The 21,163-nt window shown below is 32.1% G+C and overlaps 1 protein-coding gene across 1 annotated transcript in view; it reads left to right on the top strand.

Annotated features, from left to right (window-relative positions):
* LOC143258429 (protein DOP1A) overlaps positions 1-21,163 on the top strand; it is a 172,709-nt gene that overhangs the window by 29,463 nt on the left and 122,083 nt on the right. Inside the window, 3 exon segments of the mRNA XM_076517355.1 lie at positions 7,962-8,137; positions 13,779-13,947; positions 20,659-20,798. Coding sequence (XP_076373470.1) covers positions 7,962-8,137; positions 13,779-13,947; positions 20,659-20,798 — 485 coding nt within the window.

Here is a 21,163-nt window from a genome sequence, read left to right as displayed (position 1 = left end):
GTTGCACATCGTAATTAGATGGGTCATAATCGTGTAGTTCAATTACTTCTATAGCCTCTGAATAGGACAACACTTTGTTCTTTTGAATTTATACAACCTATATAATTTCAAAAAATTGTGAGTTTTACAATGTTATACTTAGTAGTACTACAACTAAACATAGTTCTGCCATCATTGAATTAGATATCTTCCACTTATCTAACCTGTTTCTTTTTGCTGTTGAAATATTTTAATAAACAACCTTGTTTTTTTAGGATGTAAGTGCTGCATATCTTTCAGTATACTTGTCAACTCTCTAATATTTTGCTATATTTTTTATAAGTTACTGTGACTCTTCTTTCATTAATAATTCCTGCAGATCTGACACTCTTATGTTTAACTGAGTTCCTTTATACTTAGTTTTACTTCTAAAACTGGAAGGTAACATTATTCCCTGTGCATTTGCAGAACAATTTCTAGCTAGTTTTAGATCACAGCTATTTCTTAGCTTAAACATTTAAGTGTAATAATCAAATTGATGTACATCTGATTTAGGACATACTGATAAGGTAAGTTTGTTTCTTACATTAAACAACCAGATTTCTGGGATCCTTGTCTTATGGGAATGAAATGGTTTAGGGGTAGTTATTCTTTTTTTACATAACTAAGCTATTCTATTTCGAATCTCTGCAAATATTATGTGGTTACAAGTTACTATAGGTACTGAATACATTCCTGAGTAAAGGACACATACTCAGATTGGTCCTTCTTTACATCTCATGATATCTTCTGTCATTTCTATATAATTATACTGTTCACCTGAAACAGCAATATGGGTTTTCAATCCTCTATAATTAAATCAAAGAGTGATTCAATGTTAATAATAGGAATACAATTCCATACAGTTTAAATATTCTATCCATTATTTTCAAGGATAACTCCATGAACATTCTTAAATTGTTCCTTACTGCAGTTGTCTCTACATCAACCCTCATACAATAAATGTATATTTGATCACCGTGTATGGGGATCACAAACTGTAAATGTGGGGGCATTTTCTTTCAATTTCATCTAGTACTTTTTCCAGCTTGCTCAGGGGCAGAACATATGAACTCAACTTTTTACCTGCTGATATGTACAGTGCTTGTACTAACTTAGCTAAGTCATTACTGCTTCTTCCTACAGTAAATGATAATTGTTGGAGATTATTCTGAATCCTAATATTAGAAATTGATATCTCAGCTCCTGGTTTATGAAGTTCATTTTGTTCTACTTTAATATGTATTAATGTGCTGGTGATATTTACTAATGCTCTACGAACTTTTATTATCTCTTGATCATGAAATTCAGTTGTATAGTTTAAATAATTCATTATATTCACCTGGTCATAAAGAATCATCTGTGTGGATATCTGTTTCTTATAATCTACTTTCTTATTTAACTTGTGTATATTAACTGTAGTTGTTATTCCAAATAAGAATATTAAAATGCTTCCACTTGCATTTACTAAACCACATCTTTATCAATTTCTGTCCATTATTGATACACTATCTTTATTATCTTTTAATTCTAGTTATGAAACACCTATCTTATCATGATATCTTTTAACTAGCATCTTAAAATTTTCATTTAATCCGTGTTGTAAGATTCTTACTATTTTAAAGGTAGCTGTTATCTGATATGTTGTACGGTGTGATGTCATATTTTCTGAACTTTCTGGGTCAAATCTCACACAAGTATCAACCCCAAACAATCTTGAATGCTACCAGTTCCTGCAAATGGATTGATAACCAAATGTATTGCAGAAATGGTATGTCTTCAATATTTGCCTTTTATCTCAAAACAGTATGAAATTTCCAATCTTAACAAATACCATACTAACCTTATTTTCTATTGGAACAATACTTGCATTCTGCCCAGCTATAACTCTGACCATTAGTATCACAAGGATCCTGGTATACCTACAGATATGTCTACTACTAATGCACATAATTAGAGTACTAATGAAACATGTATAATATGTAATGTAATTACACACCTATACAACTTATCCTACATACCTTAATTACAACTTCTTAAAGAGTCTTATATTATTTAAGGCTTCTAATACACTGTCTCTTACTTTATTAGAGTCAGTATTAACTACCTTTATATCATTCTTGGAGTTTGTGTACAACTACTTAAGGAGTTAACCTTACTTGTTTCCTCCTAATTATAGGGATCACTTTTGGTTGAGTTAATATAAGGCTACATAATCTAAGGTTATAATCATGGGTCACTACATCAGCCTGTGTCATCATTTAGTACATGATTATCAGTTACTGGGACACTACCTTTACTACTAATGTCACTGACTGGAATATTTTCTGTTGTTACATCTTCATCACATAATACAATATAAGCATCCTCTAACTCTTGGGTTTATGTTTTTGTCTATGTTGCTTTTTCATCATTAAGAGATATGTTAGTCTTGGTCGATTTTTCAGTTTTTATATTTAAATTCTTGTTTTGATTGTTTGTATTTGTTTTATCAGCCACCTGTTCATATTGATAAGGTTTATAGTCTTTTACTTTTTTTTTAACTTATTATCAGTTCACTTTTTGTTATGGCTGTAAATGGTTCTCCATTATTTTGACAGTTTTTTAGTGTTTCCCTTTCTAACTATTGGTGTGTAAAACAATACTTATCTCAACTTATTTCACTAGATTTTGCCTTTTTATTTGCTTGATTCTGTCTTTGCTCAGAATCTTTTGTTAAATGTTTCTATCCTCACATGGATGTAAGTTCCCATTGGCTAGGTTTTGGATTCAAAGCTGGACCAAGCAATGTATATTACAGGTGCCTATGCTCCCTCACCTAGTTGGACTCTTGTTCAAAAGTACTATGTTGTGGGTCACAGTGAAGGAACTTGCAGGTTACCAAGATTCTTTCTCTGGTACTATCTCTTGAAAATCTTATTATGCTGAAGATGTTACTGTGCTTGGGATGGTTTCTGTTTGATTGATTTGAATGGGATATTTCATTGTGCAGGGACATCTATACTTTTCCAGTCATCTGGATGTTGGATTCTTGGACTGATACATTTTCTCACTTTTCTATTATTCACCTTGTTTAAACATGGGTAGTGTTATATATCCCTCTGGTCTCAAAAGCAAAGATGATGCTGTTTGATTAACATTTAATTCAGGACACATCTTTCATATCCAAACTTTCTTTGTGGGGTATTTCTTTATTGTTTACATTCCTCAATGTGTTGAAGTGTTTTGAAGTGACATTTTTTGCCAAAGTCCTAAAAACAGTGGCAAAAGATGGACAACTGATCGTATGCTGTGTTTTGTTCATGCTCTTTAATGTGCATGCTCAGACCTTGGACATGTAAATTTATATATGATGTAAGAGTGATGCATTATAGGAATTCTGTCATTATATAATATGTAGATAATATATACATACATATATATGTGTGTGTGTATATAATATTTAAAATAATTACTTAAATGAAACATTGATTTAAAGACAATTTTAAATTTAATGTGGGTAAAATTTGTTATTCACAACAGATTTGATTTTGTTTCCTTAATTCTATAGAATGATTACCAGTAAATAGTAGATTGAAATAAACCAATTCTTTGTTTTCAGTCTCTTTACTAATTTTTGGAGTGTACAAAGCTTTTAAGTAATTTATGATAATGCTATCAATCAATTGTATAGGAAAATGGTTCTTTCTAAACAATTTTTATATTCTGTATTTCTTCATGGAATGAGGATACAGAACTAATTATGTTATAAACCTGATGAATTAAAACTAATTTTGTTCTTTTCAAATTCAAAAGGTAAAAAACTATCAAAATGAATATGGTTCTGTAAAAGTTGGCTTATGATACCACTTAGTATTAAAACTGCTACCTGAATTTAACAGTCTTGGCATTTAAGAAAGGTAAGCTATTAACTGTTAGTTCTTCAGTTGTAAATCTAATATTGTTAGGTTGATTGTTCAGATAGTTTTCAAATTCTTGAATATCAGGTTTATTTTTAAACACTAAAAAAAGTGTCATCAACATATCTTCTATAATATAATGGTTTAGGTTTTTTCAGACAACTTTTTTAACCACTTTTCTTCATAATAACTTAAAAACAAATCAGCAAAATATGGTGCAATACCTAAACCCGCAGACTACCATTAAAAAATAAATTTGATTAGGGGCATAGATCCTGGGGGGATACATCCCCCCTTCATTTTAGGTGGGGGAATAGTGCATACAATCATCCCCCCCTACAGTTTGGTCTGTTGAATTGTTTTATTGCATCACAGGCCTACAAATTGTGTGTTTGTTCTTGTGATTCTTGTGTTATTACCAATCGAATTACATAATTAGGTCTAGATGTAGGCTTTTTCAGTAGCCGAAATGTACATCTTTAATATAGGCATGCTTCTAAGCTTTTCAATCTAAGCAATAGTTCGTAAGTATTAGTCAGTAGGCCTAAGTATACATGCAAGGCTTGCAAGCACCACCACAGAATCTACCTATGTCTTGTACATAGTGTAAGATTAAGTAAAATTTTCATCACAACAGATTGAACAGAGCATGAAATTCGAAAATATTACTCCCAAATGTAAACTCCTGTGATCTAGATCTGGCAGGCCATTTGTAGCTTGTAGCTGCATCAATCTTATGTGTATATTGTGCAGTTTTCCTATGCCGTTTGTTCTTATGCATGTCTAGCTGGTTTTATTGTTGAACGCTTTACTCTCCTTAGCTGTTGAAGCCGCTGACCATAGTGTATGTTTAGTGTACAGTTAATGACAGGTTCGGGCCGCTCGGATCCAGACGTGTCCTACATCAACCCCCTCCGCTCCCTTTAGTCTGAGCATCGATTTTACAACAGGGCTCATAAGACCTGTGTTTGTGGCCCTCATTAATCCATGAAATTTCAAATTATCACTGCCCTCTAATAAAGTGCTGGTGCTTTATGGTAAAAGAACAATATATTCTATTATCATAGATAGTAAAAATATTGTATTTTCTTGTATAATTAGAACAAAAAAGGAGCGATTTCAACAGCCTGAAGCGTCTACTCGAATTGTATTGCTAGTTTTTGTTTAGGTGTTTTTATTTAATAGACATGCTTATAGACATTCTATCACAATGTGTTTGCCTTTTGATGAGCTTTAACAGGAATATAATATATTTGTGACAAAGGAGGTCTACATTTGGGAACATGTAGACCAGAGGACTAAATGAATCTTACTTCAATGAAAAGTATGAATAATTATGTGCTACATTGTACTGATGTATAATTTTCAAGAGTCGCAAAGAGATTTTAATTATTTTTATCAAACAACATGAACAGTTTTTCAGTAGATATAAACTTATCAAGGGTAATTACTAATTTTATTAATATTTGAAAATGTAATTCACGCAATGAAAGTTATTAGTAACCTTGTCAAGTATAATGGCCATCTTTTATACTGTGCAGTGTGCAGGAATAAATTAATGTGGCAGTTAATTTGTGACACATTTGTCTTTATTCTATTAACATTTTGGAAACTGTTCACAACATCTCACTTAAACAAACATACATGGAAACCTTGAAGTATCGTGGCAACAAGATTACTCTGTGACTGCTTGTTTACAGCTTTCAAGTTCACGTAATCAGAGATTACCAATTTGCAAATTGAACAGTCCACATAAGTGGTTGCAAAAGCCATCCCCCCCATTGGGTGTAAAAAATCTACGGCCCTGAATTTGACTCTTTGGTGTCAACTTCTAATAGTCTTATAAAACCAGGTTTAGTTATTCCCCTAACAGGATCAGAATTTTGAAAAGTTAAATTAATGCTTAATTACTTCATTGAATGGTAAATTTGTATTAAAAAACTCAATAACAAGACTGGCAACATAAATAGGTTTGTTAAAAATGAGTTTAGATATATCTTTGGAAAACTTAAAATTATTATTTCCCATAAATTCATTAGTTACAAGAGATTAAAAAAAACCTACCAAAGAATAAAAACCTCTAATCTTCTGAACTTGAGGTGAAGGTGGTATGATAAACTTTTCTACCCCTACCTACTGACTGGGTTTTGGATTGCAGTTGACATGCCACTAGTTTGATTCTCTTACCTACACCCACATGGATGTCAGGTTCCAGCAGTTTGGGTTTTGGAAGTAGTTCATTTCTCATATATAGTTTGTCACACCTTTGGCACATCCTTTTACTCATTAGGTTACTAAGTTAACGTACTCTAAGGGATTGAGATTTCAATATCATGTGGTTTGGGTCCATATTAAACTATTGTTCTCTCCCTTTTGGGTGTGCTCTTTTCATTTTCCTCCTGTGTCTGCATTACCTTTTTCTACATTAGGTAAAGAATATATTTTATACAGAAGTGGTGAGGTCTCCTGCAAGGATTTCTCCCTTGCAGGATTCCTATATCTTCCACTCCACTTATTCAGTGTGGGATTCTAGCTATATCTGTGAAAGGAGGTAATGCACTGTATCAGAAGATGATCTTCTTATACTGAAAATGTATTTATGATGGGTACTTACCTCCCTTCTTCCCTATGGAAAATTGATGCTTCTATTTTCTGCTAAACTCAAAGTGATAGTTTGGTAGAATTTTACAGAGGGAGTCACATGCACCTGAATGGTTTATCACACTCATATTTGTGGAGGGTTGTATTTGTGTTAATACTGTTTGTTATGCATGTCTGTAGATGATAAAATAATGTGGTGATGAGTGTGCTGGTTATTTGTAGAGAGAATGTGCATTGTGATTGTAGGTTTGTCATATTTCAAAAGATACCCATTGTAGCCTTTAAAGAAAGACTCATTTATGCCCTTGAAGAACCAAAACTTAAACCTGAACCTTCATCCATGTTGTAATTTTTTATGTTAAATGTAAGTTATAATACTTTTCTATTCTATTTCGTTATGCATGTTCTACCTAACAACCAATTAACCTTTAGCTTCCTAAGAAAATAAAGCATTTTGTTATTCAGGCTTTAGCATTGTGTTATGTTTCTGAATCCATTTGGAAGAAATTACTGCCTCTTCCACATGTTAAGCCAAGGAACCTCTTATTGTTCTGATGATCAATTTATTATGTACATGTTTATGCTTGAATTGGCACATAACATAAACACACACATATACGTATGTGATCTCCCATATGATTACAGATTTGGATATTTCTTTGGATTTATCTGAACATCAATATAAATTATGAAATATTTATTACAAATTTAAATTTGTTTCGCACTTTGCTTGCAAACAAATTTTATCCTAGCACTAATATGAAAAACTTGTTTTTGTTAAATATAGTGTTATGTAGGTGACTCAGGTTAAAGAAATTACATTAAGTGTATTCTGGTTTTTGTTGGTAGGGTTTTTGTATATAAGCTGATTTTTTCACATTTAAAATAATATTAGCTGTGTATGTTAACAAAACAACTTAATAAATGTCATTGCTATGTTTGAAGACTTAGGAATGAATTACATATCTTGATTATTCAGATCCATTGGAGAGTCTGATACATTTGGAAGGAAGTAAAATGTTTATTCAGGAATTTTTGTAGTTTATACATGAGCATACATATTACTTCACTGAAATGTGTAGCTTTAATGTTTATTGTTCTACAGTGTAAGTGTTAAAAGTACAAGCACTTAAAAGGAGTTTTCACACCTTTTCTTTACATAAACAAACACAAATGGTATGAATTTATGAAGCATTAGTTCCCAGTTCAGACTCTCTCATTTACAATTGTGAACACCTATAATTTGGCTTTTAGAATATATTGTACATAAGTAGCTGCTAAAGTGAGAGTGCATAGTGTAAGAATTGTGCTGGGCTTAACTATTTTACTTTTATACTGCCCTTAACACAAATGTTACAAATATTCTACATAGCATTTATTGCAGGCTTTTTTCATAATTAAAATTTAAATTTGGTGTTTATTATTTTCTATTTACCTTTTTAGGTCCAGGCTTTATGTGCAGCAGTCCAGGATTCTAGTGTTTTAGTCCAGAGAAGTACTCTGGACTTCCTTCTGTTAGGCTTTCCAATGCATAATAGTCAGCTGGTGAAGACTGATATGGTTCGTGTGGTTACAGCTGCTATTACAGTTTTGTTGCGAAGAGATATGTCTTTAAATAGGTAAGGTGAAGTTTGTGTGAACGTTGTATATATACACTTTTATGTCTTTATGGTAAAGTGTTATACAAAGGTTAAATATGTTAAGCTGTAACTATGAATAGAGAACCAAATTTTAGGCCAAATCTAGAGTACTGTCCCAGCTGTTCCAAACAAATCTAAACAGAATTACATCATATTAAAGACAGGAGCTTCATATCTGTGTTAGATTAAGAGAAATAAGCATTCAAAAAAGTGGTAAATTATTGCTGTTCTTGTGCAAGAGGCAAAACATGGCAAGTAAACACAAAACATGTGTGAAACAAAACACTAATGGAGAATACTAACGTGAGCTAGGGTTTGGCAAGTTTAGTACATGTATTCTTATTTTTATGAAAATTGTTGTTAATTTTAATGCTGAATTATTTTTCAAAGCCACTCGGCTGAAACTAATGACTTAAGGGTAACAGAAACAGGGAGAAACAGGAATATAAAAGATGGCTAAAGTGTCCTCAGTTTTTCTTGTTTTATATTACATTACATTTTTGCCTGTTTACATAATAGCATTTCATATGATTTCATGTTTTTATATGGCTGACACCTTTATTGTGACTTGTCTGTTTTTATACCTGTAAAATATTTTGATCAGATAAAATATACAGATTATGAAAGACCAGTTCTGACTGACATATGGGTAAAGACAAAACAATAGAAATGAAATATCTCAAACTAGAAGAGTTTCAGACTTTTGAAGACATATCACATAAAATTATAAACTGTTAATGGCTATGCTATACTCCATCAATACTTATTTCATAACTGACTCATTCAAGATGATGATCCAAACTGATTAAACCTTGCATTACATAGGGATGAATTTTTTTCATTTTTCATATGCATCAGTATCAAGGTGATGCATGGTGGGAATAATGAGGTGTGTGCATTGCACTTGATTGGTTGTTGTGCAACGTAGAGGAAACACTTACTCAGATTAATTGGTGATGCAAAACAAACTCAAAGTGACTAGTTGGTCATTTTCATTCAACTATAAGGGAGGTATTAATGTAGAGGCATGAAGTGAACTACTATTGGAGGAGACTGTTGTCCACCTTCAGGCTGATGATGCAGCTTTACAGCAATATTACCCATGGGCAAACTAGATTTTATCTCTGAATTATGACAAAGGCAATAGCAAATAGAACAGAATCAACTTGACTTTCTTGATCATGTTTTATGTGAAAGCTGCCTATACCTGAAATAATACTTGTGAAAAGATACACATTAAAATAAGAAGTCAGAAAACATGGTATGCTGACTATCAAGCAACTGCTATTTCAAGGAACACCTTGAAGCAGAAACTGTTGTATAACACCACCTGGTGTTATCATTAAAGGTTTAATAAAGGACAGTGCCTTGTGGTAGAAAATCTTTCATAATTAAAAATACTTCACAAAGAATGTTTAATGTTAGATATTAGTTTTTGAACCTGAAGGACATTTAATGCAATATAATGGGTTAAATAGCTGAATCATAGATCTGCAGTGTTTATTTAGGTATAAACTAGAGAAAGGAAACCAGCTAGTAGCACCTACTGCTTTTGATGACAAAAAAAAGCTGCTCGTACCTGACAAGTGGAATTGTCTTTCGTGATATACACAGATGGAAGTATGGAATGCTTAGTGGCAGCATATTGCAATGTAACTTTTGGAACTTTTAATGTACAGTTCATTATTTTAATCACTAAGCTATTCCTGAGCCAATTAGGCATGTAAATTCATAAACTGAGATAACTATATTAAACAGACTTTCTGGTATACTCAACATAACTAGAAAATGAAAATAAAATATTGTACAGTTCTTAGTAATGTAAAAAAAAAAGGTGATAACTTTTACATTAATTTGAAAATCATATTGAAAGTAAAAATAAGAGTTATTTTATTATTCATTACATTGTTCATACCTCAGCTTAGTAAATAGTGATGAAATTTATGTAAGAAATTTTTTGTAACATCTCAGTTTTGAAAATAAATATAATTGAGTTCAATAAACTCCTCAGTTTATGAAATAAATATGTCTGAAACAACATAACTGAGCTTAAAACATGACACAATAAAGTTTGTGAATAACATGCTTGTAAATAAAAAGGTTTAGTATATGATCATTGTATACATTTTGGTAAATGCTGTAATAATGAAATGGTTACATTATCATCACAGGGACTCTGTTTGCTAATTAACCAAGCATGTAAGTTATCACCTTTTCTTACAGTAAAAATATGACAACGTTTGATTTTCAGTTTCACCTGTGTGAAGCTGACAAAATTTAAGTTACTCTCATTAATGAATCTTTCCATAAACCTTAAACCTACAGCATACATGTACTAGATGGACCCATACTCAACTAGACATCCAGTAAGAAATTTTGTATGATGGACATTAACTCAGTTGTTTGGTTGAAATCTAAGAATATCAATAAATATTGTTACAGATGAACAGTATACAATGCCTTTAAGATTTTTTAGACTCATCTTAATATGAATGTATATGATAAAACTATATGGAATAAAAACAAAGTGATGTATAACAACTTAAAATGTGAGATTCATGATGTTAGGTTCAAAAAGTCGTAATAGAAATGAATAAGTGAAGAAATATAGGGTTATTATTCATTTATATTGAAATGTGAGATGGTATGAGGACTAATTGTATTACCTGTATTTATAGATTTAATAAAACTTGAAGGTTTAAAGATCTTGCTGTTTATCCAGTGTGTGATGTATTTTCCATTCAGTGCTGCTTTTCAACTTCACATTAATGTATTTGTTGTACCTGTATAAATTTGTAACTACTTTTAGTAGAGTTCTGGTTACTGATATGCTTTTAACTGCATGTTAAAAGAAATATGATAAATAGTGAGAACATAAACATTTTTCTTCTCTATTTCATTCCATTTGTAATTTATATATAAATATTATTATAAAAACTAATTGGAAAAATATATCTTAAAATGTTACTCCTGTGTGGGGAAAAAAAATTAGTGAGATGCTATGTGCTTTACATTAAAGACATTTGTGGTAGGTTGTTGTAATGTATATTTATGTATAATCACATAGTCATATTTTATATTTGTGAACAATAAATCATTTTTATGACTGCATATCTTTGGAATGTATCTTTTTGTGGTACATGTGAATACTAAAACTGTTTAGAATCAAAAACTGTAATGACTGAAATAGTCATGAATTTCATTCTTCCATTACTGATATAGAATATATATTTAGTTATGTAATATTTTTCTAATTTTGCATCTAGTTTCTACATGTAGTTAATCGCATCTTTGTTGACAGAATATCTCAAAGTTGTAAATGTGCCACTGCTTTTACATAGGTAAAGATTACATGCTGTTGTCTTTGTTCTTTGGTCTAAAGGTGGCATGTACGTGTACATGCTTTTGTGTGATCTTCTTAGAAAGTAATCTGTTCAAACTGGTAATAAAAAACCTGTACGAGTTATTTAGTGGTAGTTTAAAATTGTATGTAACTCATTTGTTGAAAATCATAATCCATAGTCTTGTAGGATATTTTTAATTTCTTCGTTTCACTCAGGTGTTCAAGGTGTGTATTTCTGTCATTCTGATTCCACTTTATCTCACCTGTTCTACTTATTTTTTAGTATTTGGCAACCAAATAGTATAAAAGAAGAAGTCTGGTCAGATTTGGCAATTATACAGTTTGTTTTTCTTTTCAGCTACACTTGTATTTATTTGTTTTCTTTTGCTCTCCTTGTTCAATTTATTTTTATATTTGCTTAACAGCCCTGAACATGCATTTTGCAGAAAACATTGACTTTTTTGCTTTATGTTATTGTACCTGAATAGCATAACGTAATATTTTTGGAACAATGTGGAACCTATTGATCCATCTCAGCTTTTCCATCTTCTGAACTAAACTAAAAGTATTAATAAATAAATTATAAAAAAAAATCCATTCTTATACGTATAAAGCTTTTTCTTAAATTCACTTTAATGTTTGCACAACTTGCTATTTTTGATATCCTCAACTTTGACAGGATGTAACTCACATTTTATGTATTAAACCTTCCCCTCTTTTTTTGATACTCTATCCATATTAAACAGCCTGTAACCCTGTATTTCAAAGAAATTTCTGACATCAAAATAACCTGCTTTAATGTTTCAGTCATTGCCCTTGTATCAAAATTCTCCATTCATACTAGTGCTGTAAAGGCATCTGTTTTATTTCTTATACTTCTAGTATTATAATTGTAACAATTAATCATTTTTATAACTACTTCTGTACTCAATTCCTATGCTAAACTATTCTCTGCCCCTTATTCTTTTTACATTTAGTTTATCTTTGCCCTCATCACTATCTAGTCCTAGCATAAAACTTCCCTTACAGCTGAACCATAGCAAAGAAGTCAGCCTCTACTCTATTTAAATGTAAATCATATATTCCAAAAAAAACCTTCTCATATCACTGTACTGATCTCTCATGTCCAACCAGTCAGTCTATTCATCCTTATGTGCTAACCTAAGCCTAACATTTATCCCTAGTGATCTACTTCTAACTACTATCTTACAGTTAATTCTGGACAGTATCCCTGACAAAAATTAAGTTATGGCTTTTTTTTTCAAATTCTTTTTCAACCCATTGTACCTTTATTGATAAGCTCCTTTGACCTATATTTCAGCATTATAATTTCCTACATGCATATAAATACTGCATTCCTGCTGTCCACCTGTAATATATCTCATGCTGTGTCAGTTATATCCTCCTCCTGTTCTCCTGGGTAGCATAATCTGATTCTTTTCTCCTTATTTACCCACAGACTAGTCTATTCACATGTCTTGTCAAGGAATCACCAATAACTATAACCTTATCATGCACATCCTTCTCTGACCCTTTTGTTTTCCTTCCCTTCAGTAGTTCCCCAGTAGTTTAATAGGCTTATTAAAATTACTTCCACTGCTTTTAGCCCTAATGGTACTATAACTGTGTAAAACACGTTGTTGGCTGATGTATTTGTTACATGTAAATAGTTAACCTCCTCTTGAAATCCTGCTACTGTTTACCACAGTCTACACTTCTCTTTATCTAATGCCTCTACATTAATTATTCTTTTCCAACCTTCATACTGTACCTAACAATTGCATATTGGATATCACTTTAAATGCTGATACTTTTTCAGACAATTTTCTTATTGAAAATCTGGAACATCCTGTTTGAAGAACATTAGATTCTGAGTCACCAATTGAGATGGGCTTAGCTCAGAAGCTGTTAGCTACACACTTTACCACAGTAAAAGTATTAGTTATCATTCGGGACCTCTTAACATTTGGTTAACAAGAACATCACCTTAAATGTAGAATGTGTATATTAAAATTAAACAAAAAATTTTATGATTAAAGATATATTCTAAACTAGTGATGCAAGGATGAAATTCATTATTGTTTTAGTAATTACATCTCAGTGAGTTTATTTTTAGTGTTGTTTCACAAATTAGTTTAATTTGTTGAACCTAGATGGCCTAAGAAGGTCAAAAAGGTTGTTCTGTACTCTATTTTGATTAAAGTTTTGATGCCCATACCAGCTGTCTTGAGAATACATTTGTCAAATTATGTTTGTATTTATTTATAAATTCCTTAGACGCCTGTTTGCCTGGCTATTGGGAACAGAGACCAATTTAGCTAAAGGAGACCAGCACATGGTTAATCGGTCTGAGAGTGTGAACAGCACAGACTCTGATGTCTACAATCTCTATTTTGAGACACATTCCAAAGATCTTCTTTTAAAAGGCATAAGAGTATGCCTCCATGTAAGCTAGAGAGCTTCTTTCATATTTTATTAAATATTTAAGCAAATGTAAATTTGTAGGTTTTTTAGCATATTCGTGATCTAAGCCCCTTAAATCAATTTTGTGATGAATAGAATATACACTTACACTTTGTGGTCAATCATTATGCAAAGTAGTGTATGGAAGGTTATAGAAAAAAATAGTTATGTGGTGTTATTTAATATAATTATATAAACATGTTAAAAATTTAATCAACAGTTAAAAATATTCTGTTCTACTGAGCAGCTATTCCAATAATTTGTAGTCGAGAATATTCCAAAGATCCACTGAGGCTATTGTAGGGTTAGGATTTTCGTACGAATGGTGTAGATAATTTACATAAGTATCAAGCTTTCTGTTGTACCCTGCTTTCAAGTCTTGAACTTAACCTTCAACCTAGTGGATTGCACTCTTTTTTTTCTCTACTGATCCTTTATTTCTCGCTTGGTGATACTTCAGTTCAGACATCTTTCTTTTTGTTTCTTACTTCTCAAAGTAGTTTTACTTTATTTCAAGAATTACACATTAGTTTCAAAAGGTGTGATTTACCTGTATTTTGCAGTGAATAATTTCACTTAGTTGTTTGGTATCAAGCATGAATTTTGATGTAAATGTGACCACTTTGGGTACACCTCACTCGTCTTATACTATAATTCAGGCCACAGATATGGGTGACTTGTCAGAAGATTTATTGGCAAGGAGATAGAATGTTATATGAGACAACATTAGTTTCATGCTGTTGTTTATTTTGTCATTAAATTTATTGGCCTTTATTCACAGGGAGATAGAATGTTATATGAGACAAAGTTAGTTTCATGCTGTTGTTTATTTTATCATTTGATTTATTGGCCTTTATTCACAGGGAGATAGAATGTTATATGAGACAAAGTTAGTTTCATGCTGTTGTTTATTTTATCATTTGATTTATTGGCCTTTATTCACAGGGAGATAGAATGTTATATGAGACAACGTTAGTTTCATGCTGTTGTTCATTTTGTCATTTGATTTATTGGCCTTCATTCACAGGGAGATAGAATGTTATACGAGATAGCATTAATCTCCTGTTGTTGTTCATCTTGTCATGAGATTTATTGGCCTTTATTCACAAGGAACTAGAATGTTAAGTGAGACAACCTGAGTCTTCTGCGGTTGTACATCATCATCTTAATATTTTCAAACTTGGCCAATCTGACAATGATTTTGATTGTTTGATCCCACTTCCCCTGGAGTTTGCTGTGCCTTCCCTAACCCTACCTGAAGATTCTGTTAGGCTCTTGTCAGCTTTTTCAGATTTCATTTTTCAGGTATGGGATGTTGTGTCTGTTGCTCCTATTTCTTATGACCCATATTGTTCCCTCTTACCTAATTCTGTCTCCTAAACTTATTTAGTTTTCTCTGTTTTTTTGTTTTTTTTTATATACAAGTTCACATTGAACGTTTCACCTCCCAGTTAGATGATGATGTTTTTGTGATGCCTTGTTCCTCATGCACTTCAGATCAGTCTATTTTCTATTATCATAGGGCAATCTGTCCATATTTGGATCAACAGTTATGGGGTGCAGTTTTGCCTATTTGAGGGATAAGACATAAATCTTCCATTCACCCTACTATCTGTTTTCTGTTATCATAGGGCAACCTGTTCATATCTGGTTCGACAGTTATGGGATTCAGTTTTGCCTATTTGGACAGAAAGACATGAATCTTCCATTCACCCTACCAATTGCAGTATTCCTCATTGTTTTATTGTGATAACTCTTTTGCAGTGTCTCTCCTCAATCCATCTCCTGTTTGAGGCTCTTTACAAGAACCTTGGGGGTTTTCTGGAGACATTATTTCCCTCCTCACTTTGATGTTGGCCCACCTGTTGACTTCAGCTCTGACATTGCATATGTGGTTTATTTGTTGTTGGAATGTTTTTGGATCATGATGCTGTATTATAACTGGAAATGTATTGTCAGAATAGGGAAATTATGCCCGTAACTCCCATATTAACTGAAAATAGTAACTCAAGGAATATGTTCATTGTAAAATTAAATGTATTGATATTTATGTTGGCTAAGATATAATGTATTGGAAAACAGTCTGTCATACATGTAATTTGACCAGTTAACCTGTAGTTTAACTTAAATGGATTTACACGTCATTTTAAAATATTTAATTAAATAATAGCTTATTCCAGTAAAAGTGTTAATGTACTCCATATTTTGTTCTTACAACTCAGAGTGACAATTTCTTTTGACTGGTATACTTACTTTACAACACTAGTTTTTCACATTGTGAATTACTGTTCTTATAGGTTGCAGAAAACACATAAGCAAAGCATGCCAATGTTTCCAATAATTTAAGACTTTATAGATTTTTTAATCTTTTTATAAATAATTGTTTCAAGTTCTGTACTTTTAAGTTAGAAGATAAAAACATTTTTAATAGTTGCATCCTTTGAACTTGTTGGATCAGTTGTGAACACTCAGATACTCAGAAAATAAATGTTAGATTTACAGGAAAAACTTGGTAGTAATTATCATGAAGGAGATACGTAAGTATGGGTAATAACTATCACTAGAAACATTGAGATGCAACTATAATTAATACCAATAAATTAATTATCTTATCAAAATGACTCGTAAGTCTAGAGTTGTTTGTTTTGATTTTATAACTTGAAAAAATTTCAAGAGTATTGAATATGTGGTTAAAGACACTTGTACTTTTTTTTTCTTTTTCATCTAAAAAATTAAACATTGGGTACATCAATATACATTTTGTATTATAGAAGCTATTGTTCATGGATTTGACTTTTAACAGAAAATTTAACTACCTCATGAATTTTTTTTCCAGTTTCATGAAAATATTACTTGCTATCACTAATGAAACAACTTGATGAATTGTGTTTTCTTTCAAGGATAGCATGAGCCTAACCGTTACTCTTATCTTTTTCATCAAACTTCAACTACCCACCGAATTTTTCCATGTTGAAATTGAAACAACCTCTCATCAACATTTATGAAAATATCAGGAATACTGTATCTTCAAATAGCGCTTCACAGACAAGTAACTGTAATTAACTTGACATTTGGATCAAAATTGTTACTTTTGCGTTTGTGTAAAGTTACACGCATCTATGAGCTGTTACACTGAACTTATTTCATTGGCACATCACAAAATACATTATCACTGACAGAATTCAACTATATTAATGTTAAGATTTTTGGCCTGGATTAATATTCATGTTGTCATTACCATATTCATCAGTACATACTTAGACTAAAATATGTTAAATACCTTTACTGTTCTAGATGACTACTAAAACCAGAACTAAATTAGCAAGATGTTGCTATTTGTGAGTGAATTCGCAGGAAGTTATTTGTTTTCATCAAACATGCATGATTTTGAGTAACAAGAAATACAATATCAGGTTTTCTGATGTCATGCCTTAATCCAATTTTTTGAAGTAAATTTTACCATGTTATACATATCATAAAACTAAGATAAATAGATTGTATTTATTTTACTCTGTTTTATTGGTAAAAGCTACCTCTTATATTCTTCTTTCAAAAAGAACTTCACTAATGATTTTGCCAGGCTGAAGTCTGTCCAATAAATCCATAATTTTTAAATTTCTAGTGGAATTTGTTAATGATTGTTTTCCCCCTTAGTTGTCCAGGACTGATTTGATGACACTTGTAAGCTGATATAAGAAAGGTTCAGAGGATAGGGTGGGTTAACTTTGTTGGTTAGATATAACCTTGCAATCCCAAGATAAACTTTGCTGTATTGATTGCAAAAATCTAAGTTTGTCAGGTATTGATTATAACCTTCATCCTATTCAATGAAACTCTGCATGAAGGTTGTTAAAATGGTGCACCATGTTGTTGATCATGATATTTGTACTAAAGTGGTTAATGGAGACAATAAAAATGTGGTTGTGCTAGTTGTGGCTAAAAATAAGTCCTCTGAATAACATTAGGGATGAAAGTTCTTCTGAATAACCCCTCGGTGTGGATTCCTGTATGTGGTGAGGGGACCTCTCAGGGAAGGTTCTGTTCTTCGTATCTAGGAAGAGTTAGATGAATTGGGTCTGTCCTTGGATAACATTGCAGAATCCACTGGTCAGCCCATCCCACCATGGTGTATTACAGGCCCCAAATGTGACTTTTCTTTTAGTCATCTGAGAAAGGCAAATATTCCCGATTGGAAGTACCGTTTTTTATTTACTGAACATCTTTCAAACAATCTTTCCATTCCAAATCAGGTAACTCTGTGGGCTCTGCTATGGTTTGTGGTGGTTCAGTGGTTGCGTGCAGAATCCCCTGTACAGCTTTTGTGTTCACTGCTGAACTGTATGCCATTTTTCTTGCCCTGCATCATATTGAAGCTAAGCAGTACTTCAACTGCACTATTTATACTGACTCGCTTAGTTCTCTACTGGTCCTGGAATTGCTTTATGTTGGCTCACACCCTGTTCTCGCTGATATTCAAAACCGACTGGCCCATTTCTCATTAACATCTACTTCTATCCAGTTTTTTTGGACACCAGGACATGTTGGTATTCACTGGGACGAGCTTGCAGACACTGCAGCTAAATCTGTCTGCTCTGGCACTATCACAGCTGTGCCTGTTCCATACATGGACTATGGTCCTGTATTCAAGGCTCAACTCTGTTCCAGCTGGCAGTCACTGGAGTGAGCAATGCGACAACAAGCTTTTCCAAATAAAACCCTATGTTGGACTTGGCCGTCTAGCTTCCCTAAGGTTCGGAAGGAGGAAATTGTTCTAACTAGACTACGGATTGGTCACAGTTTTTTAACTCATCATTTTCTTTTATCTGGAATTGATGCACCAGTGTGTAGTTTGTGTAACACTCAAATCACTGTAAGCCACATTTTACTTTCTTGCCATCATTATAACTCTCAACAACAGCACTATTTTAAACATGTTCTGTCCCAAGGTTTGTCCATGATATTAGACAGTGTTATTGGTGACTGTGACACTGTCCACCTTGATAAAGTTTTTACTTTTTTAATGATCATTAATCTTTTTAATGTCATTTAAGTGTTTGATAATTATTCATTTCACCTTTTTAATTGTGGTTCCCTTTTAAGAGTCTCAATCTCTCTAGTTCGATTTGAAATTGGAAAATGGCCATGACATTAAATAACTCAACACCAGGACTGGAAAGGCCAACTTCAGGTGACTAACACTGCTGTTTGAACTGCCCATTAGTCATCCTGGCAAGTTATTATTACAATTTTGCTGCATGTCTTTTAACACTTTTATTACTTTACATTTTGATACTGACCATAATGACACATAACTCAGAACCAGGACTGGAAAGGCCAACTTCAGGTGACTAACACTGCTGTTTGAACTTCCCATTAGTCATCCTGGCTAGTTATTATTACAATTTTGCTGCATGTTTTTTAACACTTTTATTACTTTACATTTTGATACTGACCATAATGACACATAACTCAGAACCAGGACTGGAAAGGCCAACTTCAGGTGACTGACAGTGGTTCTTGTATTTACCTGTTAGTCTTCCTGGTGGGTTATGATAATTACAGATATGCTACAGAATGTCCTTTGCAACTTCTCTTACTGTAGTTTCTCTCTTAACATTGTAGACTAGGTGTCAACATTGGTCTTATGCTTTTTCTGTTTTTCAATGATGTTTTGTTTTACCTTCATTTCCTTTTATGAATTTTACTACATTTACTTTATTTTTACCTTTTTACCAGACATTTGACGTGCAGATAGCCTAGCTGCTTTGTGCCATAAAGCACTAAATCAACCAACCAACCAATCCTCTGAATAACTTAAAAGCAGAAACCTGAAACTACATTAAGCCATTTTATGTGGAAGAAGCAGCTATTGTAGTTTAACTTGTGACAAATAAGTTCTTAAACATTTATGGAGTATAAGTATTTTAAATTTAAGTAAAAGATAAAAGAATATTGAATCTTTACAGGTGCACCAAAATGTCTTCTGAAGGTCTTACATTAAGTGAAAACTATTTTCAGCCTGTTACATCTGTTTTGTATCCCAAAGATTTATTTTCAAATTCAACTTGAAATTGTTTTTAAGCTGGTATTTCATATGATTAATTTCTTTCAGTTTAAAGGCTGTTTGTAAAATGCAGAACTTTTAATACTATATGTAAATTTACATATCCAAGATGTAGTCATGGCTGTGTGGACACAAACAGTTCATTGATTGAGGCCAAGGATTAGAGAGTATTCAAAAATGCTTTAAACAACCAGTAAGCTATTGTTTGACATGGTTCATGATACTATAATGTTTTATCTTCCATTACAGATTTTTATATTGTGGAGAAAGCTCTATTTGGGAAATTTTAAGAATAAAAGTGACTTCACTGATATGCAAGTTACATCCAGAGTTGAATACTAAGCGAAGCAATGGGAAACATGAGTATTTAAAATAAAAAACAACAACATATAGCTAAGTAGCAGTGGAAGTAAATATACATGTATAAAAATGAATTCACTTTAAAAAGTACACCATTGCATCACCACACAATTTTATTTGAATTTCCTAGAATTGCTAAAATGTACATTTTACTACAGTGAAGACATATTTTAACATGTTTATATTTAGATTTTTAATTTTATTATACCTGAACTTTCTTTTTATCTTTGATTAATTTTTAAAATTTGAAATGTGATTTTCTCTTACTAGGATCCTGCTTCTGTGTTAGCATCACCATTTGGTCATTCTGTTTCTTCTGATTTGTGGTCATACCGCCTTCTTATCAGTCTTCTTGACAGGCCAGAGATTAGCACGAGCATTTTGGATGACATTCTTATAGAAGTTTTTAGGTTGGTATCTTGTGCTAGGTATGTCTAGAAGAGAAATTAATATTATCCAGTGGATCTTCAAAATATATAGTGTTTCATTTCATTAGCTGAATTATTAGCAAAGTTTTTGTTAAAATTTGAAGACCTTGCTTACATGGTGAAATGTTATAATAACTCAGTTTTGTACAGTATGTGTGAAGATCCAAACCTAAATACCAACAATAGAAAAACTGTTTTTTCATAACAATGTCATTCATATACTGAAAATTTACTTTTGTGCTTTGTGTTCTTATTTCATTTATCTCATTCACTGTGGTTGCAGTGAAAGGGCTAATCTTTGTTAGTGTAGTCCAACCAATGTAACATAGATTTAACACAGGTTGTTT

This window comes from Tachypleus tridentatus, chromosome 8 (assembly GCF_004210375.1).
Source record: "Tachypleus tridentatus isolate NWPU-2018 chromosome 8, ASM421037v1, whole genome shotgun sequence".
Lineage (NCBI taxonomy): Eukaryota > Metazoa > Arthropoda > Merostomata > Xiphosura > Limulidae > Tachypleus > Tachypleus tridentatus.
This window is presented reverse-complemented; position numbering and strand designations above follow the sequence as displayed.